Here is a 26,526-nt window from a genome sequence, read left to right on the forward strand (position 1 = left end):
GCAAAATGCTCCGAGTGTATTTCTGAAACGGGGAGGGGCCTTCCGCAGGCCCGGGCGGAGGTAGGGTGAGGCTGTGCCGTCCTTGACGGGCCCCCCGCGTGCTGAGGTCGGGGAGCAGCAGCGGGGCCCGAGCCGGGAGGGGCGCGAGCACAGCGCGCCCCGAATCGGCCACCCCGCGGGGCTCAGGCCCTGGCCCTGCCGGCTGGGCTGCGGGGAACAGAGGGGGCTCCGTCGGGGAGCGAGGCGCGTCAGGCCACGGGCGGCGCCTGCTCGGGGGCGCGGCCCGGGCCCCCGGGGGCGTCGTGGGCGTCGCAGCGCCGGCCCACGCAGCCGCACTCCTCCACCTGCGTGAGGCTGAAGGCCCGGCGGGACCCGTCCGCGCAGCGCAGCGTCACGGTCCTGGGCGCGGCGCGCAGCTCCTGGCAGCAGCGGCAGGTGCGCTCCAGCGCGTTGGCCTCCAGCGAGAACCTGCGGGGGGGCCGCTCAGCGCCGGGCACCCTGAGCGCGCCCCGCACACCCGCGCCGCCGGGGCCCCCTGCCCCGGCCTGTCTCCCCGCTGGGGCGCACACTGCAAGGCCAGGGCGACACTGCGTCCCGGGGCGCAGGACACTGAGGCACCTGGTTCCCAACGGGGTAAGGGCCTGCGTGTTTAACCCCAGGCCCAGCCCCTCGGTCCACTTGGGGTAGTAGTGACCGCTCCCTGTCCCTTCCTGTCCCTTCCTGCCCCACCCCTGGTCTGCAGGCACGGAGCCCTGGGCAGCCAGCTGCAGCCCAGGCCCTGAGGGAGCGGGTGGCCCCGCCGTGGGGGGCTCACGTACATGGAGGTGGTGTCCCCGCAGTTGCCCTGGCAGTAGGCCAGGCGCACGGGCCCCGGGGAGCTGCAGCCCTGCAGCCGGATGACCTGGTGCTTGTGGTAGACGGCGCAGGTGGACCCTGGGGAGGGACGGGAGGCATGCTGGAGGTCTGGGCTGGGCCGGCTCTCCCCTCCCCACTCCCCTCACAGGTAGGCCCACTCACGGTTCTGGGTTTGGGGTTGGGGACAGGAGAGGCAGCAGCCATCCTCGCTCAACCGAGCCTGGTCCTGCGCCGACAAAGGGGGGGCGTTAGTGCCAGAGAAGCCCACAAGGCAAAGGGGACCGGGACATGGGGCGAGATTCAGATGGGAGTGGACAGCGCCCAGAGCAAGAGGGTGGCGGCCCTGCCAGCCCCGCACAGCTGACCACAGCTCCCCGCCCCATCCACACTGAGCAAGGCTGGGTGGGCGGGCTCCCAGAACTCACCACAGGGCAGCTGAGCGGGGGACACGCCTTCTTTGTGGTCACCACCACGAGCCGGTCCTGGTGCCTCTCACACTCGTGTGTCACACAGTGGTTCCCAGGCTCTGACCAGGACTCCCCAGGCTGCAGGAGGCCCCGCCAATAGGGTGAGCGCCTTCCCCAAGGGTCCCCCAGGTCTCTGCCAGGAGCACGCCTTGCAGCGACATCTCCCCGGCCCAGGTGCACCAGGGTCCTGCCCGCTCAGCCTTGTCACTGTCCTCACATTGCCTCCCTCACAGGTGAGGGCAGGGGGCTGGCCCTGAGCCTGCCCTCCCTAGGGCTCCTAGGAGTGGCTTTGCCTCCAGCCTGTCTGCAGCCCCTGGCCTGCCCTTCCCAGGACCCACCCCTGCAGTCCCTGCTGCCACTACTCACATAGAAGAGGTGGGCGGAGCTGTCGCTGGTGTTCATGACGCAGGCCACCTGGACGCACAACCCGCAGCACTGCCCACTCTGCGCCTGGTACTCAAAGCCCTGGGGGGGTGGCACAGAGGGACATGCGGCCTGAGTCCGGGGCGGTGCTGCCTCGGAGGGCTCGGGCATGGGGGTGGCAGTGGGCACTCACCACGGGACAGTGGGTGTTGCAAGTCTGGGTCTCACAGCTGATCCTGAACATGTCCGACTGGGAGCCACCGGGCACCTCACACCTGCACGTCTCGCACAGGCTGGAGGAGACCACGGCGCCTGGCTGGGGGATACAGGGTGGCCAGCATCAGTGAGCTGGTGCCCCTCCCTTCCCAGACATCCCCTCCATGCTTGGCTGACCTGTCCCCCTGGAGCGACCCTCAGGGCCTCTTCCTTAGGAGCAGAGCCCCAAGGCCTCAAGGGCTTGGCTGGGACAAACCGAGGCTGGGGGCCCCATCGTGTTCAGCACAGAGCTGGGGTCCTGACCTTTGGCTGGTTCTTACCTGGTACAGGGTGCCGTTCACGCTGCAGACAGTCCAGCCTGTAAGAGAGGAGACAACAGGCCTGCAGACCCACTCTCGGGGGCCCTGCACCCCTCCCCTCACCCCTTTCACCCGCCTGCTGCTCCACCTCGCCACCTAGGTCTCCTGAACACAGAGCCCACGCTCATCACCAGTGGCTCCTTCTAGCTGTGCCCAAGCGAGGCCAGGCTCCCAGCCTGCAGCACCCATGGGAAAGTGCCAGGGACAGGCCTGGCCACTGGCTGGGCCGCTGGCTGGGATACTCACTGCATATTTGGCTTGGGCAGCAGGCCTCATCCTCATAGGTCAGGATCTGGCGGGTACCCTCAGGACAGCTGAGTGTGGGGCAGTGGCTGGTGTTGCAGGCTGCAGGGGGCAGAAGGCGGTGCTCAGACACCTGAGTGTCATCACCAGGGGTCTCCGAAGTGCTGACTGCCCAGGGGGCAGGTGGTGGGCTCTCCAGGGACAACTGGCCGCCCCCAAGGGTAAGGTTTCCAATCAGTCTGGGCCAAGAGCCTGGCCCTCCCACCAGCTGGAATCACCCGATGGGGCCACAGCAGGGGGGTGCTGCCCATCCTCCTTGGTTGTGCCCCCAAGTGCCAGCACTGAGAGCCCCTCACAGGCAAAGCTGGCCAGCCCCCTGAGCCCGTGTGTGTGTGTGACCCTGGGCAGACATGAGGGCGGTGGCCCATCCCCCACCAGCCCAGGGCTCACCGCAGGTGTACTGGGGACAGCACTGGCCGGCCTCTGGGGCCGCAGGCACAGGCATGAATCCAGGCTCCGCGCAGGCAGGGGGCAGTGGGCAGGGCTGTCTCCTGCAGCTCATGGTCCACGTGCTGGCCTCACAGGTGCACTCCTGGCAGTCGACGCTGACTGTGTGGCCAGACTGCAAGAGAGGCACACCTGAGCCCCAGTCCTCCGTCACCTGCCTGTCCCCGAGGCAGCTTCAGAGGCAGGGGCACAGGGGAACCTGAGGGAAGGGGCTTTAAAAGTGCAAGTGGTGTCTGAGGCCCCCAGGGGCCCCAGAGATGAGTGGGAGGTGGCTGTGCAGGTGACCAGCCTCCACCTTCAGTCTTAGCAGAGCAGGAGGGGGTCCAAGTGGAGGATGGGCATGGCCAGCACCCATACACTCCTCCAGGGTGGGCACCCACGCATGGAAGCCTCCCCAGTTCTGCTGGGACAGCTGTGTCTCCTTCCCTGGCCTCCCTCTGAGCCTCTGGCACTGAGAGGAAGCCCTGCCCCCCTAGCTCCCCACAGTATGTCACACTCACCTCCACAGGCTCCCCGTGGGGCCCCAGGCACCCTGGAGGGAAAGAGATCAAGGTTATTACTGGGCAGCCACAGCCCCCCAGCCTTCAGGCCAGGACCCGTGGACCCAGCAGCCACAGAAAGCCCCAGGGTCTCGCTGGGAAGATGTTAGGGTGGAAGGCACACCCAGCAGCCCCAAGCCCACTGTGGGACCTACTGGGGCAGCCTGTGGGCACGCAGACGTCCTTGGTTGCGCTGAATAGTGTCATGCCCTCCGGACAGAAGCAGCCTTCCGTGATGGGGCCGGCATCCTGAAGGGCCCTGCAGGGGAGCGGAAGGTTGGTCTGGCCCCTGTGCCCCCAACCCTGGGGGGTTTGGGGTGTATGGAAGGGAGTGGCAGGCACGTACATGAGGCTGGCACTGTCACCCTCGTAGCAGTAGGAGGGGTTGGAGGGGCCACAGGGCCGGTACACCTTGTCAGCAGGGCAGGTGAAGGCTGTGTGAGAGAGAAGACACCCCTGAGGCCAAGGGCTCCAGCCAGGAGCGACTCCAAGGCTGTGCTCTGGGCCCCAAGTACCTGGCTGAGTGCTGGACACCTGCTGGGGGCCTACAGCCTAGAAGCCGGCCCCTCGGGCCCCACCCCTGGGGTCTGGGCCCAGTTGCCCCAGCCTGAATGCCCTTCCTTTCTCTCCTGGAACCATGTGCCCTGGCCTGGGGTCAGCCCCTTTTCTCCTCTTCCAGGAAGCCCACCGACTGCTGCTGCCTGGTGGGCGGGCACTCACGGCAGGTGTTGTTGGTCTGGCCCCTCCAGTCAATGCACACTCCGTGGGACACGCAGAGCGAGGCATACAGCTCCAGGCCCGAGCACACCACGTCTGCGTTGGTCATGTGGCAGTGGTCGAACACACAGCCTTGGTAGTAGGGCATTGGGGGGATCACGGCATGGCACAGCTCGAAGACGCTACGGCACAGGGACACAGGGTCGTAAGGCAGCCCTGCATCCAGCTGCCGGGCTCAGAGTTCCCCTGGAGAAGTCCCCCAGGAAGGGGCTGCTGAGCCCACCCGAGTGCCAAGTGCCCTGGGGTCTGGACAATCTGGTGGTGGCACTGCCGTTTCTTTCTGCAAATTCCCCACTGGGCTCCCTGTCACCCTGCAAACCTGAACGCTGACTTACACACAGATCCACAGTGTGCCCGCCACCAGCCCCACTGCCCGCCAGCCCCACTCGCGAGCCCTGCGCAGCCCTGCGCCCGGCATTCAGCAGGCATGTCTCTGCTTGGAGCCTGTGGACGGCCACTCGTGGCCTACACCAGGGCAGGTCCCAGAGGCAGCTGTCCTCTCCACTGGTCTCCACCTCCCTCCGGAGCCCCTGCAGGCCCCCAGAGGGTGGGGTCAGCAGAGCAGTCCTCCCCCCACAACTGCTCCCAGAATCTCACTCGCTCAGAATCAGTTGGCAGATTGGTGAGGGCGGGCACGGGGCAGGCGGGGCCGAGGGCTTAATGGCAGGGGTCGTCGGAGGAGGCCCATGGCAGAATGGCTGGTCCGGGTTTGTCACCTTCCAGTGCCCGGACATGTCAGAGCAGGAGGCCACCACCGCCCCCCCAGGGAGGCGGCATTCATCCTTCAGGTCATTGGTACAGGTGCCTGGGGGGGGGGGCTGGAGTCAGGCTGCTGGGGATGGAGAGCCACTCCCACCTTCGCGTGGGCCAGTGTCCCCAAGCTGCACTGGAAGAGTCCCCTGACCGCCCTGTGCTTCCCTTTCCCCCAGGAAGCCTGACCCTGGGGCAGTTCCCGAGGACGGGCAGCGTGGGCCTCAGGTGTCCCTGGGGCAGTTCCCGAGGACGGGCAGCGTGGGCCTCAGGTGTCCCTGGGGCAGTTCCCGAGGACGGGCAGGCGTGGGCCTCGGGTGTCCCTGCAGGCTCCGTGCGCCGACGGCGGCTGCACCCCTGCGGAGCATGACCCCCACCCGCTCCAGGGACTCGCCGAGGCCAAGCCTCTCGCACTGGACACTGTCGGCAACACCGAATGACCAGGGAAGGGGCTGGTCCGGGGAGCCGGGGGCGGGGGGCGCTCACCGCACTGCCCCTCCGTGTTGTTGGCGAACTTGCTGAAGGGCACCTCCACCGAGAAGAGCAGGCCGGTGAACATGACGCGGACGCCGATCTCGGGGATGGTCACGTACATCTTGATGCCCACTTGGGACACGACGACGCCGCCTTTCGCGAAGCCGGGGCTGACCACTTGGTTGTTGAAGACGATCTGAACCGGGCGACGCGCGGGGAGCCGGGAGGGCCGGCGTCAGCCGCCGCCCCGCCCACTCGGCCGCGGGCCCGCCTCATTGGCCACCGCCCCGCTCTCCCCGCCCACCCAGCGCGCGGGCCAGCCTCATTGGCCATCGCCCCCATCCACCCTCGCCCCGCCCATCCATCGCCTGGGCCCACCTCATTGGCCGTCTCTCCCTCGCCCCGCCCGTCCCGTGCCCCAGAGCCCATCTCATTGGCCGTCGCCCAGCTCTCCCCGCCTACCCAGGGGCGGTGCCCCACCTCATTGGTCATCACTCCGCGGACCGGCTTGCGCGTCAGCACCACGCGCTCCCGCCGGTACTCCACGACGATGGACTGCGGGCAGGAGAGCCCGTCCTGGGAGCCGCAGAAGTAGTTGTCGATGAGCACGCGGAGGTGGCCGTACACGGGCACGATCTGCTGCACCAGCACGTAGGTGCAGTTGTCCAGGAAGGTGTAGTAGGTGCCGTCAAAGGTGATGTAGTGGGGGTCGCCCCAGCCGCTGCACACGCCTGCGGGCAGGAGGAGGGGCCTCAGCGGGCGGCGCCGCCCGGGCCCTCCCGGAGGGCACGCCCGTCCCGGGCACCAGGGGGAGCCGGCGAGGCCCCGGCCGGCCGCCCTGGCATCACCCGCGGAGGCGCTGCAGGAGGCCTTCTCCACGCGGCTCGGCCCGGGCACCGCCCGCTGCCGGGAAGTCCTTCCTGGTGTCTGACCCGAGCCCCTGCCCGCCCGCCCGGCTCCCTGGCTCACACTGGCATTGGTAGTGCAGGCAGCAGCCGTCCTCGTCGGCCACCTTCACGGCAGGGTAGCCGTTGGCGCAGGTTGGCACCTGCACCTCTGGGCATGGGCGCGGCTGCAGGGTGATGACGTTGTTGCCCTCGCAGGTGGCCTGAGAGCAGTTGGGCATGGCCCAGGTCTCTCCTTTCTGTGGGAGCAAAGACAGCTGCAGGCACCCGCCCGCCGGGCCACCCCCAGGATGCCCCTGGGCGCCCAGGGCCTGTGATGCCAGGCGGAGTCCCCAAGAGAACAGCCATCAGGGAACAGGGATAGGGCCAGGGCCTTTGGGTCCAGCCTGGGTGCCAGGCCTCCCCACCCCTACCCTACCGAGTGCCGAGTGCCAGGCTGGCTAGGAGGGTCTCCCAGGGGTGTGAAGGTTGCCCCTCCCCTCTCTCCCCTGCTCCCCACACATGGGCTCCCTGGGCTCCACTCCTGGTCCGCGGCCCTGACCCCACACACCCTCCCTGACTGTCAGGCATTGTCCAGAGCACCAACCACCCTCTCTAGACCCCTGTCACCTGCAACCAGGAGAGTCTCCACTCCGGCCCCACACTCCCTGCTACCCCGTGGCCACATCCCAGTGTTCAGCCCAAAAGGCCCAGTTGTCGCCCACTGAAGCCACAGCCTAATTGGAAGGAGGCTGAGGTCCCCACACCAGCCCCGGAACCCCCAAGAAAGGCGGGAAGGGGAGTTACCGTTCTTGGGGGGACCGCGTTGGGGCATCCCGGTGTAGTGACCGGCACAGGGGTCGAAGGGGAGGAGCCAGGTGGAGAGGTCACGGGCGTGGGAGGTGGTGTGCTGGTGGGACAGGTGTCATCGGTCTGCCGTACCACGTGGCAGTCCAGGCTGCACACGGCATAGTAGCAGTGGCCGTCGAGGTCAGCCTGCTGATATATGATGGACCCTGCAAGACAAAGGGACAGGACGTTAGGGGTGCAGTGCTGGGAAGGGGCACAGCAGGGACTGACCGAGCACGTGGCCCACTGCAGGGCTGATCTGGTAGGTGGCCTTCCTACCAGATATCGATGGAATAAATGCTTAAAGACAGCTATGGTGAAGCCATGATTACAGAGACAAGGGCCTCTCCCCTTCACACTGTGGCTTTCTGTGGAAGGGGCCCTGATGACAGGGCAGGACAAACCACAACCAGGCAGACATCACGTACCTGCAGGATAGAGCTTGTCAGACACGCTGCAATAGCACCTTGGGGCAGACGGCACTGCCGAGCTGGGTGAGGTCACAGTAGGAACCACGAAGGGGGACTCTGTGGTGGGCAGGTACTTGGTAGAAGTCACATAGGGGGTCACAGAAGTCTGAGGGCAGCCTTCTTGGGGCTCACAGCACAGTACGCGGACCTCATAGTTGAGGCACATCTTGAATTTGCCCACCTGGTCTCGGTTGTGGCACACCAGGCCCACGTCGGGGCTGCACTGCACCACCTGGCCCAGCTCGTCAATGCTGACCTCGGGGTGGTTCTCGGCTCGGCACTCCAGGTGGGTGATGTACTCGGGCCGGCGGCAGATTTTCTCTCCACTTTTGACGATGTTGCTGTAGGTTTCTCGGTCTCCTCCGTGGGGCCCGGGGGACGGGAAGTCCACGTCGAACCACTTGGTCCAGGTGCACTGTCTCTGGCAGTTGGTGGTCCTGGGTGTGGGGTGGGTCGTCTCAGGTACAGGAACAGGGGTTGTGGTGGTTATGGGAGCAGAGGTGGTGCTGGTTTTCGACACAGAGGTTGTGCTGGTTTCTGGCACAGAGGTTGTCTGGATTTTGTGCACGGAGGTTGTGCTGGTTTCTGGCACAGAGGTTGTCTGGATTTTGTGCACGGAGGTTGTGCTGGTTTCTGGCACAGAGGTTGTCCTGGATGTGGCCACGTGGGATGTGGTCTCAGTAGGACTGGTGATGCTCACACTCGGGGTGCTGGGTACTGTGACTGGTTCGAAGGTAGGGCAGCCTTCTCGGGGCTCACAGCACAGCACGCGGACCTCATAGTTGAAGCACATCTTGAATTTGCCCAGCTGGTCTCGGTTGTGGCACACCAGGCCCACGTCGGGGCTGCACTGCACCACCTGGCCCAGCTCGTCAATGCTGACCTCGGGGTGGTTCTCGGCTCGGCACTCCAGGTGAGTGATGTACTCGGGCCGGCGGCAGATTTTCTCTCCACTTTGGACGATGTTGCTGTAGGTTTCCAGGTCTCCTCCATGGGGCCCGGGGGACGGGAAGTCCACGTCGAACCACTTGGTCCAGGTGCACTGTCTCTGGCAGTTGGTGGTCCCGGGTGTGGGGTGGGTCGTCTCAGGTACAGGAACAGGGGTTGTGGTGGTTATGGGAGCAGAGGTGGTGCTGGTTTTCGACACAGAGGTTGTGCTGGTTTCTGGCACAGAGGTTGTCTGGATTTTGTGCACGGAGGTTGTGCTGGTTTCTGGCACAGAGGTTGTCTGGATTTTGTGCACGGAGGTTGTGCTGGTTTCTGGCACAGAGGTTGTCTGGATTTTGTGCACAGAGGTTGTGCTGGTTCCTGGCACAGAGGTTGTCTGGATTTTGTGCACGGAGGTTGTGCTGGTTTCTGGCACAGAGGTTGTCCTGGATGTGGCCACGTGGGATGTGGTCTCAGTAGGACTGGTGATGCTCACACTCGGGGTGCTGGGTACTGTGACTGGTTCGAAGGTAGGGCAGCCTTCTCGGGGCTCACAGCACAGCACGCGGACCTCATAGTTGAAGCACATCTTGAATTTGCCCAGCTGGTCTCGGTTGTGGCACACCAGGCCCACGTCGGGGCTGCACTGCACCACCTGGCCCAGCTCGTCAATGCTGACCTCGGGGTGGTTCTCGGCTCGGCACTCCAGGTGAGTGATGTACTCGGGCCGGCGGCAGATTTTCTCTCCACTTTGGACGATGTTGCTGTAGGTTTCCAGGTCTCCTCCATGGGGCCCGGGGGACGGGAAGTCCACGTCGAACCACTTGGTCCAGGTGCACTGTCTCTGGCAGTTGGTGGTCCTGGGTGTGGGGTGGGTCGTCTCAGGTACAGGAACAGGGGTTGTGGTGGTTATGGGAGCAGAGGTGGTGCTGGTTTTCGACACAGAGGTTGTGCTGGTTTCTGGCACAGAGGTTGTCTGGATTTTGTGCACGGAGGTTGTGCTGGTTTCTGGCACAGAGGTTGTCTGGATTTTGTGCACGGAGGTTGTGCTGGTTTCTGGCACAGAGGTTGTCTGGATTTTGTGCACAGAGGTTGTGCTGGTTCCTGGCACAGAGGTTGTCTGGATTTTGTGCACGGAGGTTGTGCTGGTTTCTGGCACAGAGGTTGTCCTGGATGTGGCCACGTGGGATGTGGTCTCAGTAGGACTGGTGATGCTCACACTCGGGGTGCTGGGTACTGTGACTGGTTCGAAGGTAGGGCAGCCTTCTCGGGGCTCACAGCACAGCACGCGGACCTCATAGTTGAAGCACATCTTGAATTTGCCCAGCTGGTCTCGGTTGTGGCACACCAGGCCCACGTCGGGGCTGCACTGCACCACCTGGCCCAGCTCGTCAATGCTGACCTCGGGGTGGTTCTCGGCTCGGCACTCCAGGTGAGTGATGTACTCTGGCCGGCGGCAGATTTTCTCTCCACTTTCGACGATGTTGCTGTAGGTTTCCAGGTCTCCTCCGTGGGGCCCGGGGGACGGGAAGTCCACGTCGAACCACTTGGTCCAGGTGCACTGTCTCTGGCAGTTGGTGGTCCCTGGTGGCGTGATGACGTGTGTGCTGGGTATGATTTTAGTTGTGGGAGGCACATGTACTGAGCTGACAGTCCTGTGTTGTGTGGAGGTCGAGGGGATCCCAGTGGTCCAGGTGGCCTGTGTTTGGGGTTTGGTTCTGTGTGGGGTTGGATGTGTGACCTCAGATGTCACAGGTGGGGTGGTCCTTTCTCTGCACACGTCCACCCACTCACAGCACTGGATCCGGATTTGGTAGTTGTAGCAGATGGGGGGCAGCTGGTCCTTGTTCAGGCACAGCAGTCCCAGGCTCCTGTTGCAGACCACGTCCTGCCCCAGCTCCACCAGTGGGGTGCTCGGGAAACGCTCTGCCCTGCACTCCACGTTGTTGGGCCTTTCACAGAATTTATACCCTTTGGATCTCAGATTCTGAAAAGTGTCGAAATCTCCACTGTTAATACTGGCCTCGGGGTAGCTGCCATCGATCCACTCCGTCCAGCTGCACCACTCTTGTAAACAGGAGATCGCGCTGGGCTGAGGTGAGGTCGGCTCACCTGGGACCTCGGTGGGCCCTGGGGCTGTGGTAGACACAGAGGTTGTGGTGGAAGTAGTCGTTGAAACTGGCATTGGGCTGGGGGTTGAGAGAGTTGTTGTCACAGTTGTAGAAGTGCCTGGAACAGGTGCAGTGGTACCTGGGGCAGGTGTAGGGGTGTCTGGGACAGGTGTCAGCGTGCCTGGGACAGGTGCAGTGGTCCCTGGAACAGGTGCAGTGGTCCCTGGAACAGGTGCAGTGGTCCCTGGGGCAGGTGTTGGTGTGTCTGGGACAGGTGTTGTTGTGCCTGGGACAGGTGCAGTGGTCCCTGGAACAGGTGCAGTGGTCCCTGGGGCAGGTGTTGGTGTGCCTGGGACAGGTGCAGTGGTCCCTGGAACAGGTGCAGTGGTCCCTGGGGCAGGTGTCGGTGTGTCTGGGACAGGTGTTGTTGTGCCTGGGACAGGTGCAGTGGTCCCTGGAACAGGTGTTGGTGTGCCTGGGACAGGTGCAGTGGTCCCTGGAACAGGTGCAGTGGTCCCTGGGGCAGGTGTCGGTGTGCCTGGGACAGGTGCAGTGGTCCCTGGAACAGGTGCAGTGGTCCCTGGGGCAGGTGTCGGTGTGCCTGGGACAGGTGCAGTGGTCCCTGGAACAGGTGCAGTGGTCCCTGGGGCAGGTGTCGGTGTGTCTGGGACAGGTGCAGTGGTCCCTGGGACGGGTGTAGAGGTACCTGGGGCAGGAGTTTTGCTAGTTGTAGAGGAAGTGGTTGGGCCAGTTGTGGTGACAGGGGCTGGGGAGGCTGTGCTCCCTGTCAGCACAGATGTGGACCCTGGCACGGGGCCAGTGTTGGTTGTCCTGGAGGTGGCAGGAGGGGTGGTCTGGGCTGGGCCATGGGAGGTGGGGCAGGCCCGGGGGGTGCAGCACTGGACCCTGATCTGGTAGTTGTCACAGAGCCCAGACACCTGGTCCCTGTTGTAACAGGTCAGCCCCACTCTCGGGCTGCACTCCACACGCTGCCCCAGGACTTGGAGTGGCACCTCGGGGATGTCCTCAGCCCGGCATTCCACCGCCCTGGGCGCTTGGCAAACTTGGAACCCATGGGCACGGAGGTTGTCCAGCGTGTCGAAGTCACCACTGTCGATGCCCCGTCCTGGACGGCTGACGTCCAGCCATGGTGACCACTGGCAGTCTTCCCCACAGTCTGGGGTAGGGGGAGCGGAGGCCGTCGAAGGCCAAGGCCTGGGGGCTGTGCCCGTGCTCGCCGGGCTCGTGGTGGGCCTGGGGTGCGGGCCGGGTGGACGCGTCGAGCTCACGACTGAGGGCAGAAGAGAAGGCAGAGGGGCCCAGCATCAGAGACCAGTGTTCACCTGGCCCCTGTGTTGACCCTCTTTGCCCACCTGTCTGTCAGCTGCCTGGAATTTCACCATGTCAGCTGCCTGTCTGTCCATGATGGGCGCCAGTCCCAGGATGTGCCCCGCGAGCAGCAGGTTGGCACACACAGCGTTAAATAAGCGGGTAAATCTATCTCACTGAAGGGAAGCCTGCTCCCCAAACTTGCCCTGAATGGATCTGGACACGTGGCCCTGATGGCCAGAGTTCTGGGGACTTTTCCCTCTTGGGGGACCCCTGATGAGGCCCTAAGGTGCCCCCAGAAGAGGGTGAGGATCGCAGTGTGGAGAGCAGCAGCCATGATCGGGGGCATTGAGTGTGTCCCCCTCGCAGCCAGCCTGGGGCACCTTTGCTGGCAGCCGCTACCCCGGGGACATCAGCCCCCCAGGGACACCCAGGGAGGCTGACCCTTCCTGGCTGCAGAGGGGCTGCCCTCTGCCCCTCCCGGGCCCCCTCCCAGTCGATTCCCAGGGCGAGGGGCAGCCCTGCAGGGTGCCCGGCACGCCTGCCCTACCGGCCGGGGGCGTGGAGAAGTAGAAGGTGGTTGAGGGAGCGGCAGTGCTGGCCCTGCAGGCGTGGACCGTCCTCTCGACGGTGCCGCCGGCCCCGCAGCGGGCGGAGATGCAGCCCCCTGTGCCGTCCGTGGTGTTGTAGATGACGTCCCCCGGGCGGAAGTGCCGCCCGTCGTAGGTGCAGACGCAGGCTGTGGGGAGCAGGGCCACCCAGTGGGTCAGGGGTCTGAGGCGTGGTCAGGACCCCAGGACCCCAGACCTGAGGGAGGCCGCCCGCCGCTCACCCTTGGCGTCGTAGGTGCACTCCACGCCGCTCTCGGTGCAGATGCTGCCAACAGAGGGGAGAGGGTGAGTCTGGGGCGCAGGGTGTCCCAGCGGCGGGGGGGTGGCAGGAGCAGCCCCACGGGGGTGCCCTGGGAAGCCTGGGGTCGCACCCTCTCAGGGAGTCCCTCCCAGTCAGTGACCAGTGAGCCCCGCTGCTGCTCCTCCGGGATGTCTGTCCTGGGGCGTGGGCGTCAGGCTCAGCCCCACCCCCAGCCCCGTCCTGCGCACCCCCTCCCCTTCACCTTCCAGGCCCCCCATCCTGCAGCAGGGTGGCTCTGGTGGCCACTCAGGAAACCCAGGCCACGGAGCCCCCCGGCCCACGTCTCCTGGCTCCTCGCCGTGGACCCTCACCAGGAGTGGCAGTTCTCGTCCGAGGGCACCACCGCGCCTGGCCGGTACGACTTGCCCTGGACTTGGCAGGGCGGCGGTGGGGGCGGGGACGGGCAGGTGGCCACGCACTGCATGTTGTCCTCGTCGAAGATGGGAGCCTCTGGTGGGCACTTCGGGTAGCAGCCTACGCACGGACCGGGGAGACCTGAGTCCCAGCCACGCGGACTGCCCGGCCGCCTCCCCTCACGGCCTCGGCACCATCCCCAGCCCTGGGCCTTGCCTGCAAGGCCATGGGGAGCACCAGGTGGCACCCACAAAGAGGTCAGGGAGAGTCCAGCCCAGCCGAGGGTCCCTGGGTCCCCAGGACAACCCCTCCCAGGCCAGGGGACAGCCCACCTTCCAGGCCTCGCGTGTCGTGCAGGCACTGGCCGCTGGGGTTCTGGCAGGTTCTCATGCAGGGCGCCCCGCAGGGCTGGTAGTGCCACTCGCACTGGCCCTCAGGGTTGTAGTAGTCGCAGAACAGGGCTGCAGGTGCAAGGACACGCTCAGAGGGGCTGGCACTCACCCAGAGCCAGCCTCCCAGCAGCCCCAGGGAACGGCGCCCTTGGAGGGACAGGCCAGGGCCACCCGCTTGCCCAGCAGGCTCCCCTGCACCCTGATCTTTGACCAAGTCCTGTGGGCTGTTCTGAAGCTTCTTCCCTCCCATGACCCCTGCATGTGGCCTTGGAGGGCGTGGGCCTAGAATTCTGTGGCTCGGATGGGCATGGGGAAGGTGGCCAGCTCAGGGCCCCCATGCTTCTCAGAGGCACCACTGCCCGGGCTGGGCACTTGGTCACAGCAGCTCCCCAGCTACGTTGCCCTCTGGCCAAACCCTGTGTGTGCTGGAAGGGGGCGGCCTGGGGGGCTCTGCAGACCCCTCGGTTCCAACAGTTTCTGCCACACCTGCCATCTCTCCATCAGCAACACATCCCCCCATTTTCCTTTCAAACGCAGCCCACCCCTCCCGCGGGTAAGCGAGTGAACTCACGGCAGATGCTGGGGGTGCGCCAGGACACGCACGCGCCCGCCTCGCGGCAGGCCTGGGCGTAGGCGGCCACGGCCGTGCAGAAGCACTCGCAGTCGCCTCCCGAGTCGCAGGCGCACGCGTCGCTCACGCAGGCCTCGTAGTATTTGGCCGGCTCCACCTGTGGGGGATAGGTCTCAGGTTCCGGGGACCTCACCCGTGGGCTCTCAGGGGTCAGGCCCGCGGTGTGGAGCTCAGGGACAGCAGATGCGCCCACAGGCCGGTCCTAAGGGTGGCCCCCCCCAGCAGGGTGACCCCGGCCCCCTGACTTCCGCCCCTGCTTCCCCAGGCCCTCGAGGGAGGCCCGCGTACATGGGCGTGGCAGGCCGCGAAGGTGGGGCTGTTGATGAGGCTGCACTGCTTCTGCGCCCAGGACTTGCGGTAGGGGTTGGCGATGCAGGGGTCCCTGGGGGCCGGGGCATCGGGGCAGGTCGGGGAGAATTTCCAGCTGTTGCCAAACTCCAGAGCGTCGCCCACCACGGACTGGCTCCGCGTGGTGAAGTCGTTGACGGCGTTGTCGTCGAAGTTCCCGCACAGCCCGCAGACCTTCCCCTGCAGACGCAGAGAGTGGTGGGGGCTTCAGGGCAAGCACGGGAGGGGCCAGAGCCCCCTTCTCTGCCCCTGACCCCCAGACCCCACCCTACCCCAGGAGGAGGAAGGGGGTGCCTGAGTCAGGGAGTGGCCGTCAGCCACCCCGTGCACAGCCCCCCTCTGGGCAGGGGCCCCTGGTGCCGTGCCCGAGCCTCTCCTGGGGGACAGGGGTGTCGGTTAAACAGTGTCCCCCAAAGACAGTCTCAGGTCCTGACCACAAGGGCCCGTGAGTGTGGTCTTATGTGGAAATAGGGGCCCTGGCCCTGGCCGGTGTGGCTCGGTTGGTTGGGCGTCATCTGTGCGCCAAAAGGTTGCTGGTTCGGTTCCCGGTCAGGGCACGTGCCCGGGTTGCGGGCTCGATCCCCAGTCGGGGGAGGGGACGCAGGAGGCAGCCGATCGATGCTGTTTCTCATCGATGTTTCTCTCTCTCTCCCCCTCTTCCTTCCTCTCTCTAAAGTCAATAAAAACACATTTTTTTAAAAAGGAAAGAAAGAAATAGGGTGTCTGCAGATGAGATGAAGTGAAGGTGAGGCACCCTGGGTCGGGATGGGTGGGTCCCGTGACTGGGGTGCTCGGAGGGGGGACAGGACAGTGAAGCCCTGTGTGGTCACGGAGGCACAAGCGGGGTGATGTGGCCACAAGCCCAGGAGCCCTGGTGGCCCCAGAGCCCTTGGAGGGAGCCAGCCCCGCGACACCGGGACCGGACTTCTGGCTCCAGAACCGTGAGAGAAGGAGCCCCCCTGTGTCCTGATGTGTTCGGGCAGCCACAGGACCCTGCCACCCACAGCACAGGGTCCCCACTGCCCACCTCCCCGGGGGCGAGCCCAGGCCAATCTCTCCTCTCTGTCCCTTTCTGTCTTCATCTCTCTCTCTGGCTCGCTCTGTCTCTGTCTCTCTGTCCCTATCTCTGCCTCTGTGTCTCTGTCTCTGTGTCTCTGTCTCTCTGTCTCTTTCTCCCCCACCCGCGCCCCCTGCTTTCCCCCTTGGTCTGGGGCGAGAGCGGTGGCAGGCGAGCGGGGCCTCACCTTGAACTCAGGGCTGAGTCTGAGGAAGATGCTGGTCTTCTTGTCCCACAGCAGCACCAGGCCGGCCTCGGTGTCCACCACCAGGTAGATGCCCACCTGGCGGATGGAGTAGGGCGCCTCCTGCCCCGCACCCTTCTCGATCACCTCCACTTGCCCGTCACTCAGCTTCAGCTCGTAGCCCTGCGTGGGGAGGGGTCGCTCAGGGCCTGGCGAGGACACCAGGCCGCCTCCCGGGAGGGTCTGCCGGCCCTGCGGTGCCGTCCTGGCTCAGCCTCGGGGGTTCGGCCTTCCTAGGGGTTCCTGGAGCCTCCCGGGGGTGCCCTGGCCCCACCCGGCGCCCCGCTCACCCCCAGGAAGATCTTGATGGCCTTGGAGCAGGTGGTCCCTGTGGTGCCACAGGGCACGTTCTCAGTGACGACACGGAAGGCATCCTGGGCACTGCCGTTCCCGCCGCAGTGGTCCTGTGGCGACAAAGGGGGTCCGTCCACTCGCCCTCCCAAGAGGAGGGGGACAGGCCTGGGGGCGGCGCCGCGGGACCGGGGGGGCGGGGGCCCACCTGCACCAGCGTGTACTCGCAGTCCCCGTTGAAGCTGTAGCGCTGCCCGTCGAAGGTGAGGTAGTGGCCGTCCCCATACACGGCGCAGGTGGCCAGGCAGGGCCGGCCGGTGCACTGCCACATCCTGCTCTTACAGGTGCTGGGGGGAGGCGGCAGTCAGGCCAAGGCAGGGGCAGGCGGGGCCTGGGCAACCCCTCGGCCACTCCGGGGGTGCAGCCCCGGCCCCAGGCCCCGCTGCAGGAGCCCCCCGGCATGGGCCCCAAGCCCCACGTACCAGGTGTTGCAGCCCACGCGGATGGTCTGGCCGGCCGGGTAGCTGGCCTCGTTGTGCACGCAGGGGCAGTGGGCCGCGTCGATACAGCCGCCTTCACCGTCCGCCACCAGCCCGTCGGGACACACGCAGCCGGGCACGCACTGGGGGCTGTACTGTGGGCGGGCAGACACACTCAGTGGACACGGCATGAGGGTGGAGGGTCCCCTGAGGCCGGCAGTGGGGCCCTTGCCCTGCCTGGTGGCCTGTGTGGGGGCCGCAGGACCGCGGGCTCAGCAAGCCCTCAGGCAGGGGCCTTCCGGGACCAGCCTGGGCGGACATCTCCACAGGTGCCCACAAGGGCCAGGCAGGTATGGGGTTACTGGGGTCATGGTCACTCACACAGTCCATGTCCAGGGTGTGGCAGCTCTTCTGGCAGCCCGCCCCGGCGTCCCCGGGCGTGGCGTTTCGGCAGTCCACGTAGACCATGGGCGGGGCACAAGCTGCAGAAGGAGGGGCTGGTCAGGGGCCCACCCACGGCGTGCTCAGCACTTGGGTTTCCCTCCAACCCAGCCTGTGGTGTGTGCACCTGTGTGCACGTGTGTGCATTGTGTGTGCACATGTGCAGGTGTGTGATGTGTGTGTGAGCGTGCTCTCTGTGTGTGTGTGCAGCATGTGTGTGTGCGGTGTGTGTGAGCGTGCTCCGTGTGTGTGTGTGTGTGCAGCATGTGTGTGTGCGGTGTGTGTGAGCGTGCTCCGTGTGTGTGTGTGTGTGCAGCATGTGTGTGTGCGGTGTGTGTGAGCGTGCTCCGTGTGTGTGTGTGTGTGTGTGCACACCCTGCCACGCCCTCACTGAGCCCCAGGGCAGGGGCTGCCTGACCCAGACACTGATCTGCACCCACCGCATGCTTACCTGGGGGTGTTTAACCCTAAAGTTTCACAGGAAGATAACCAACACCCCCCCCTTCCTCCCACTCTCCTTCCTGGCTTACCTGGGTTGGGGGTGTGGCCTCCGATGCAGGTCAGTGTGCCCTGGGTGCATGTGCTGTGAGGAGAGGGTGGTCAGAGGGTCTGGCCCACCCACCTGCCCCACCTGCCCTCCTGCCCCACCTGCCCCACCTGCCCTCCTGCCCCACCTGCCCCACCTGCCCCACCTGCCCCTCCTGCCCTGCAGGGGCTCTTACCAGACAGCCCCACTCTCGTGCACAGACTCCCCGTTGGGGACCACGGAGCCCCCGTGGTAGCAGGGACACCTGGTGGCGGGCACACACTTGCCCGTGTTGTCCAGGAAGGTGCCATGGGGGCAGGTGCAGCCGTCCACGGGCACAAAGCTTATGCTGCAGGTGGGGTCCTCGCTGCTCAGGGCTTGGCAGGTGGGCTGGCAGGTGCTGATGTGGTAGTGGTAGGTCATCGACTTGGGGCAGGTGTCCATGGGCTTTGCTGCAGGCGCCAGGAAGGGGGCGGCTCTCAGGACAGCCCCCCGTCTCCGGCCGCCGGCTCCCCATCTGACTAAGCCCGCCCTCCTGCGCAGGGCCCCAGGGCCCCCTGGCCTCTGAGCCTGGTGCAGGGGCCCGGGGAGCGTGTCCTCCAGCCCCTGGGGTTGCCCGGCCCGCACACTCACTGCACACGCCGGCCCTCCAGCCGCTGAGCAGCACGCCCTTGGCGGCGCAGGCGCGGACGTAGGCGGACAGGGCCGCACACAGGCAGTCCTCGCTCCTCTCACAGTTGCACGTGTCGAACAGGCAGTTCTGGGGACAGGGCGTCGGGCGTCAGGGCCCCAGCGCACACACGGCGAGCGTCCCCCGCACCGCCCGCCCCCGTCTGCTCGAACCCGCCCTCAGCGGAACACGCAGACTGCACTCGAGCCAAGGACCTCGGCTCCGTGTCTCTGTGACCCAACAGCTCCGGCCCCGCCTGCTCGGCCTCGGACCCCGGAGCATCTTGGCCGACACCGACCCACTATTTGGACCCTGGGCCTGTCACAGGGCTGGAGGCTGGGGACGAGCCAACGAAGGGATGGGCCAGGGGCAGGGAGCCAGAGGACCCGTAGGCCCAGACCCCACCGTCGTGGCCCCGGGGACCATGCCCGCCCTCCGGGACCCCGTGCAGGCGGCCATGTGGCCGGAGGGGAGAGGCGGGTGAGCAGCATTACCGAGTAGTAGGAGCCGGGGCTCACGGTGGCGTGGCACTGGGCGAAGGGGCCTTCAGGGTCCGTCAGCTGTGAGCACCAGTGCTGAGCGTACTTCTCTGTGGACAGGAGGAAGGGGGTCAGCGGGCAGGCAGGGGGCACCTTCCTTCTACCCCAGGTTCCCGACGTGCTGGGATGAGCAGGCCCCCGGCCCCCGCTGGGCGCCCCCGCCTGCCTGGGTCTGCAACACGGGGAGAGGGGCCTCCCCCCAGGGCCCTGCCTTTTCTCCCCGGACGCGCCACGGCCGGAATAATGCGCGTGCTGGCGAGTTGCCTGTTTACCACCTGACGCGCCCCTCGGGACCGAGTGGGCAGCCGGAGCCCAGGCCTGGAGCCTCCCAGCCCAGGAGCGGGCGGCCGCCCCACATACCGTTCTCGACGCTGAGGGAGCAGGGGTCCTCGAAGCTGTTCTTGACGTTGGGGCAGGCGGCCTGGGTCTTCCAGGTGTTGGCGAAGGCGGCGGCCGTGCCCTCCACCACGCCGCTGAGCGTCAGGAAGTCGTCCGCCTGGTTCTGGTTGAAGTTCCCGCAGAGACCTGGGCACGGGGAGGGCCGGTGAGACCCAGGAGCCCCGGCCGCCAGGGGAGGGCTCGGGCTCGGGCGCCCAGGGCCGCCGGCGCCTCTTACCGCAGGTCAGCCCCCGGAGCTCAGGCGCCAGCCGCAGAAACACCTGCATGGTGGGCACCAGCTGCACGTCCACCTGCAGGCCCAGGGGCGTCTGGGCGACGATGAAAAAGGTGGAGGGTCTGAAGACTGTGACGTTGGCTGCGGACATGAGACGAGGGCGTCAGAGGGGATGTGGGTGTCAGAGGAGGTGACCGTCTCGGCCGGGTCCTAGGAACGGGACCCCAGGGGGGGCAGATGACTCACCCGCAGAGACGGGCAGCTGGGTGTAGATCTGGTTCACAAACACCTCCCCGCTGGCCTTGACCACGACGACCTGGGAGCACGCGGGTGGGGGTCAGGGCCCTACGGTGCCCCAGCCGCCCCAGAGGCTGTGGGATGTCCCCGTGGGGCCTCTGCTCCTGTGATGAGGAGCTGATGACCGTGTCCCCGGGACCCCGAGCTCATCCCCGGTTTTCTACAAGGACTGGGGACTGTGCATTGTTTCAATCAGGTAAAACCTGGAGTGATTTTATAATAAAGATGCCACCACCCCTTCGTGGGCTGGGTGGAGCAGGGGTGGAGGCCCCGGAGCCCACCCGACTGTCCCTCTGGGACGACCCCTCAGAGGACCCACGGGGATGGGTGCTGCGTGGGGCCGGAGCGTCCTGGGGCGAGTGGGGCGGGAGCGTCCTGGGGCGAGTGGGGCGGGAGGGTCCTGGGGCGAGTGGGGCGGGAGGGTCCTGGGGCGAGTGGGGCGGGAGCGTCCTGGGGCGAGTGGGGCGGGAGGGTCCTGGGGCGAGTGGGGCGGGAGCGTCCTGGGGCGAGTGGGGCGGGAGCGTCCTGGGGCGAGTGGGGCGGGAGGGTCCTGGGGCGAGTGGGGCCGGAGCGTCCTGGGGCGAGTGGGGCGGGAGGGTCCTGGGGCGAGTGGGGCCGGAGCGTCCTGGGGCGAGTGGGGCGGGAGGGTCCTGGGGCGAGTGGGGCCGGAGCGTCCTGGGGCCAGGCCTGGCGCTCGCTGCTGCATCCAGCCCAGGGCTTAGGTAGTGGTCCCGTCCCTGGAGGCCTAGCCCCTCCCCTCCCGTGGGCTCGGGGCTCACCGTCCGGCCCCCGCCCAGGCTCAGCGTCAGGCTCCGCAGGCAGGTCTCGCTGTCGGTCAGTCCGCACTTGCGCAGCTCGGCCAGCACAGTGAAGGCACTGCTGTCACAGGGCTGCGGACACGGGCCCTCAGGCTCTGACCGGCCCGCCCTCCTCCCCTCTTCCCCACGCTCCCTGGAATCCCTGGGGCCCGTCCTGGAAGACCGGCTGGGGCCGGGCCGGGGCGGAGGGGCTGGGCGGGGACCCCAGCTGCACCTTGGCCAGCACGTAGCTGCAGTCCCCGTGCACCGTGTACAGCTTCTCGTCGAACGTGGAGAAGTGGGCACCTCCCAACACCGTGCAGGTGCCCGGGCACGGGACCTCCTGGCAGCCCCACCGGCCTCCGGAGCAGGTGCTGCGAGCAGGGAGAGACCGTGGGCGCCCCCGCCTCTGCCTCCCCCGAGGCCCGCCTGCATCGCCGCACAGACCAGGGCCCCACGTGGGAGAGGACAACCAGCGTCCAGGCAGCAGCCCCAAGCGGGGCCATCCCGGGCACGGGGGGGTAGGAGGGCGGGACCTGGGTCCTACCAGTTGGTACAGTCTGTGGAGTAGACAGCCCCCGGGGCGTAGGTGGCTCCGCTGTACACACAGGGACACTGGGACACAGGGACACAGCCGGTCTGGCCGATGTCATCTAGCACCATCCCTGCAGAAGCGGACAGGCTGTGTGGCAGGTGCTGGGAGGGCCGCGTCCACCCCGAGAGCATGTGGAGGGGACGGGCCCTCTGCCCCTGGTGGCCCTGCCCCTTGGCCCAGCCGGGTCAAAGGGGCCTTCCCCCTACGGGGTCAGCGTGGCAGGCCAGCAGCTGGGGACCCGGGACACAGCCGTGTGAGTCTCGGGCGGGGCAGTGCTGGGGGCTCCGGCTCACCCTCCGGGCAGAAGCAGCCGGCCACACAGTGGTCCTCGCAGAGCTGGGAGTGCTCCAGGTTGGAGCAGGTGTCCGCGCAGGGCGAGCCGCACTCCCGGTACTGCATGTTGTGCGGGCACGTCCGGGCTGCAGGGAGGAGGTGGGGCCCGTGTCACATCCGGCCCCTGCCACGGGACCCAGGGCAGGACAGTGTGGCGGGGCAGGGGCGGCCGGGACACTCACGGCACAGGCCCGGGCCCCGCCAGTCCAGGGGCAGCCCCCCGGCGTGGGCGCACTGGCGCGAGTACTCGGCGAGGGTGTGGCAGACGCAGCGGCTGAAGTCGGCGTGCTCGCAGAGGCAGAGGTCTTGTTGGCAGGCCTGCACGAAGCTGCTGGCATCCACCAGGGGGTGGCAGCCCAGGAACCGCTCGCCCATCAAGAGCTCCTCGCAGAGGCCCTGCAGCGGAGCCGGAGCCGGCTGAGTCCGGGCCCCGAGGTCCCCTAGTCCCCAGTCCCCTCACCACGGCCCAGGGACTGCAGGAGCAGGGCCCCCACCACGGGCCCGTCCGCGCTGGGGCTCACCGAGCTGATGGAGCAGTTCGTCGGGGGGGCAGGGGCAGGGTCCTGACATTGCTCCATGGGGCCGTCCATCTTCTGCAGGTTCCCAAACTCGACGGGGGTCAGCTTGACGTCTGCAGGAAGCACAGGCTGGGCTTTACAGGTTCCTGGTGCCCCCTCGCCGCCCCAACACCTGAGGTGTCCTGGCTACGCCTGCCTCCCCCAGGCACACTGCCTGGTTAAGCAGGGCCACACGGGGCATTCAAGGGTCTGGAGATGAAGTGAGGAGCCACCAGGCACAGGGCTGAGGCTGGCACGCAGCCCAGAGGGCGGGAGGGTGACCCCGAGCTCCTGCTGACCCTCGGAGCCGGGCCAACCCCACACTGGACCTCCCTGGCCAGGACCACTGGACAGTGGGCAGGCTCAGTCCCCCAGGGCTGGAAACCCCTTATAGGTGGTCTTCATGGGCCTGCAGAGGGGCCCTGGGGATTGTGCAGGTCACACAGAAAGGCCACTGCTTGGTGGCAAAGACTTGAGGACAAAGAGCCGTGAAGGTCTAATTTCAGCTGACAGTGTGCTCAGGTTCTACCCATAGCCCAGAGCAACCTCGCCGAGCAAGGGGACCTGCGGCTACGCTGCCGAGAGCATGCTCTGTGCCAGGATCACGCGGGTGCGCATGGTGCGAGCTGGGATCGTGTGGGTGTGCATGGATGTGTGCATGTGCATACTAAGATTTTGGGGGTGTGCACGTGTGTATGTGTGCACACTGGGATCCTGTGGTGTGCATGCATGTGCATGTGTGCACGCTGGGATCGTGTGGGTGTATCTGTGCACAAATGTGTACATAGCTGTGTGCATGTCTGCGTGCATGTGTGTGGTTGGATTGCTTGTGGGCGCAGGTGCACACGAGTTGGAGATGTCTGACGGGACCCTGGCCGGCAGCCTTGCAGGGAGCCCAGTGGAAGGAGGGGAGCAGATGGGGGGTGGCATGCCCGGGGCTCACCATGAGAGAGGAACTCGCTGAAGACAGGGACCCCGTTGAAGTCTCCACAGAGCCCGCAGGTCTGGTTGGCGTACTTGGTGTCCAGCTCGAGCTGGAATAAGAGGACACGTCAGACACCTGACGCCCCCAGGGACATCCAGGACAGAAGGACAGATGAGGGGTGGGAGCCTGACATCCTCCCGGAGGCGCTCGAGGCTGCTCAGAGCAGACCTGGGCACCCCGCAGGGCCACAGACCCAGCAGGGTCCTGTCCAGAGGGGGCGTACATGGACCCTAGTTCTCAGCTGCATTGTGGGGCGGGGTCCACCTCCCCACCACCTCCACCCAGAGTACCTTCCCTCCCTGGGAGGCTGTGGGGTGGCAGGTGCCCCGGACTCACCAGGAGGCTGTCGTCCTGGTTCCACATGAAGACCAGGCCCAGCCGGGCCACCACCTTCAGGTAGCTGGCACTGTGCTCGACCAGGACCCCGGACTGGCTGAAGGGCAGCTGAGTCCTGCGGACAGAGGGCGGCCGAGGCGTGAGGGGCAGGCGAGGACAGTGCAGCAGGGTGTGGGCCTCGGGCAGCGAGGGTCCTATGGTCATGGATGTGACAAGTTCACCGTGTCACGGACAGGGCCAGCCGGCGTGACAAGGACAGGGGGCCCCAGAGCTCTGGGAAGGGGACACTTCCAGGGACAGGTGGCCACGAGCAGGCCTGGGGAGCACCCCGCCTGGCCCCACTCTCCAGGGTGACCCCACATCTCTCCCATGACCACCCCAAAACGCCCAAGGCCGCCCAGGGGCCCAGACTCACGGGTGGCCGTTGACCAGGACAGAGCCCTTGGTCAGCTCCAGGACCATGCCGTTGAGCTTCATGGTGACCCTGCTTGGGGCAGTGGTGTTGGCCTCCGGGCCTCGCCTCAGCTGGACGTTGAAGTCCTCGTAGGCGGCCCCGCAGTGCGCGGAGAAGACGTAGTTGCAGCGGCCGGGGAAGCGGAAGACGTCGCCGTCGAAGGTCTTGTAGTGGAAGTCGCCCCACGTGCTGCAGACCCGCCCGTTGTGCGCGGGGTTCAGGGCTGCGGGGAGAGCGGCCGGCATGCTGGGGGCACCCCTTCCCCCCAGCACCTGCCCGAGCCTAGGACATGCTGCCGCCCCAGGGCAAGCGTCCGGGGTGGTTCTGCCAGGACCCGAGTGGCCCTTTCCCACCAGGAAAATGGGATCCCCGGTTCTGAGGGAGGAAGATCCCCAAACACAGGGCCCCCAGCCCAGCCTTGTGGGGTCTCACCTCGCACCACAGGGGTGGTCCTCAGAGGCGGGAGGATGGTCACCCCGAGGAGGGAGTCGCCTGCAGGGACAGGGACAGGCTGATAGGCACACGGCTTTGGTGGACTGGGAGTCTCTGTGCCCAGCAAGGTGTTGGCTCCCAAACCAGCTGGGCGCTCCCAGGACGGGCTCTGTGCTGGCCCATCCCCCTCACACACTCGGGGCAGCAGGGGCTTCGGCCGGCCGGCAGCTTTCCCTCCGACCTTCGGTCCCAGTCACCTGGGCGGTCAGCCCTCCTGCCCACGTGGCCCAGGAAGCCCTTTGCATGTGGAGGCTCCTTGCGCCCAGAATCTCAAACACGCCTGGATCCTCCCCACTAGCTGGAGGCAGTCCCAGGGGTGCTGAGACCCGGGCAGGCGAGCGCCCCCCAATGCCTGCCTCTCCCAGGCCATGAGGACCGCAGGCCATGCCTCCTGCCCCACACGGGCAGTGTGGACACAAACCTAACCAGAGGCCACCCCCCAGGCCCGCCTCTGCCATCATGTGGGGCGTCCCCCAGCCCAGTCCTGGCACCCAAGGTGAGCGGCCCCCTGGGGTGGGTGGGGCCGCTCTAACCGGTGGGGCAGACTCACCTCCGGGCCCCTGGGGGACGCGAGGGAGGTGCAGGCGCTTGTCGCTGGGCTCCGAAGAGCCGTGCTGGGCCCAGCCTGTGGGAAGAGGAGGGTCACCGGCCTGAGCGGGGCTGGGCAGGCATGGAGGGCTGGGAGGGGGTCGGGGCTTCTCCCTGTTGGAGCTGGGGGGCTGGTGGTGCTGGGAGGGCCCGCTGGGCCCACGGCTGAGCCATGACTCTCCTCGAGCACCCCTCAGCTTGGTCCTGGAGGATCCCCCGGCCCTGACCTGGCGTCTCCAGGACCATTCATTCATTAACAGTGAGTGTCCACCATGGGCCGGGCACCTACGTCCTAGCTCAGGAGGTAGGGACAGAGTGGGCAGCAGCCGCCCAGGGCCGCAGCCTCTGAGGGGTCAGTGAGTAAAATGCAGGGGTCCTGACAGCTGGTCAGAAGACCCCCAGGGCTCCCCAAGAAAATTTGGAGCAGGTTGGGGGACCTGGGGGCCAAAAGTGGGGGGAGCTTACTCTAAATGGGGTGCTAGGGCCCGGAGCGGTGGGCTCAGCGTGGGGGAGGCCAGGCAGGCCAGGGGATGGTGAGGTCAGCCCCAAGGCCCCCGAGAACCCCGAGGCTGATTTCTAGGACCCTGAGGGGAGAGGAGGGTTGGGGCAGGGACCCGAGAGCTGTGAGCGGACGGTGACCACAGGAGGGTGAGCTGTGGGGGCCAGGGCTGCCCACTGACCGGCAGGGCGAGCAAGGGCCAGAGACCTGGGCTCCTGCTTCTCCACCTCAGGATCCAGCAGCCCCGAGAGCCCCACCCCAACCCCAGGACCTGGAAACTGCGAGACGGCTGAAGCCGGGCAGGCCCGAGCTTCCAGAGCTGCCCGTGGACACACTCAGCTTGTCCAGCTGGAGCCAGGACAGGGCCTCCGAGCTGCCTGCTGTCCACTGGGACCATGGCCATCCCTGGGCTTGGGGCAGGGGCAGGGGCCCCGGGCCAGGGCCAGCCTGGAAAACCGCCTCGAATGAGCCTCACCTGAGTGCTGGGCACAGGCCAGGGCGAGGGCCAGGGCCCAGAGCCGAGCCAGCTTCCTCCGGCCGACACCCATGGCGTGGAGGTGGGGTTGAGAACCCAGGGGCGGCCTCTGAGGAGGGACCTGAGTCGGCAGCAGCCTTTTGTAGCCCCAGAGCTGGCTCCAGCCCCGGTGACTTCACGTGGGTGGGCGGGGCAGGGCCCGTGGTTCCCTTCACCCAGGTAAACAGTGGGCACTGGCTGTGGGCTGGCCGGTGGCCAGAGCCAGGCAGAGATGAGCATGCGTGCCAGGCGGGGGCTGGCTCCCTGAGGGCCCCCCAAATTCGACCTCTGGCGTCCTCCTGCTGTTACCACCCACCGAGAGTTTCTCGGGGCACATGTCCGCACAGCTGGACCCCTGAGTTCCTGGTGCCCGGAGAGGCCACCGGTCTCCTCACCAGGGCCAGCCGCACCCTCACTGGAGAGGGGCTCCGGGGACGGCCCCCCAGTGCGGGACCCTTCCTC

General features: G+C 66.7%; 1 protein-coding gene across 1 annotated transcript; it reads right to left on the reverse strand.

The window, feature by feature from the left end:
* MUC5AC (mucin 5AC, oligomeric mucus/gel-forming) lies at positions 1 to 26,098 on the reverse strand (the record flags this gene model as incomplete). The annotated part of the gene is made up of 51 exons (XM_081154921.1): positions 1 to 468; positions 819 to 933; positions 1,018 to 1,081; positions 1,281 to 1,400; positions 1,689 to 1,787; positions 1,879 to 2,001; positions 2,222 to 2,259; positions 2,507 to 2,605; positions 2,954 to 3,125; positions 3,511 to 3,542; positions 3,705 to 3,808; positions 3,896 to 3,983; positions 4,270 to 4,448; positions 4,924 to 5,131; positions 5,563 to 5,746; positions 6,031 to 6,281; positions 6,520 to 6,694; positions 7,242 to 7,450; positions 7,712 to 10,632; positions 10,793 to 10,930; positions 11,692 to 11,968; positions 12,671 to 12,859; positions 12,953 to 12,996; positions 13,344 to 13,506; positions 13,719 to 13,847; positions 14,350 to 14,506; positions 14,698 to 14,937; positions 16,002 to 16,181; positions 16,349 to 16,462; positions 16,558 to 16,696; positions 16,832 to 16,983; positions 17,210 to 17,310; positions 17,800 to 17,852; positions 17,992 to 18,247; positions 18,429 to 18,555; positions 18,960 to 19,054; positions 19,365 to 19,529; positions 19,621 to 19,758; positions 19,864 to 19,933; positions 20,694 to 20,804; positions 20,947 to 21,085; positions 21,259 to 21,376; positions 21,600 to 21,725; positions 21,822 to 22,035; positions 22,161 to 22,270; positions 23,140 to 23,230; positions 23,518 to 23,632; positions 23,933 to 24,194; positions 24,404 to 24,463; positions 25,014 to 25,088; positions 26,026 to 26,098. 51 exons carry the CDS (start codon positions 26,096 to 26,098, stop codon positions 249 to 251), a joined length of 9,822 nt encoding a protein of 3,273 aa, XP_081011047.1. The 3' UTR covers positions 1 to 248.
* Between the last annotated feature and the right edge of the window lie 428 nt (positions 26,099 to 26,526).

Source organism: Miniopterus schreibersii, assembly GCF_964146895.1.
Source record: "Miniopterus schreibersii genome assembly, chromosome: 12".
In the NCBI taxonomy this organism is placed as follows: domain Eukaryota; kingdom Metazoa; phylum Chordata; class Mammalia; order Chiroptera; family Miniopteridae; genus Miniopterus; species Miniopterus schreibersii.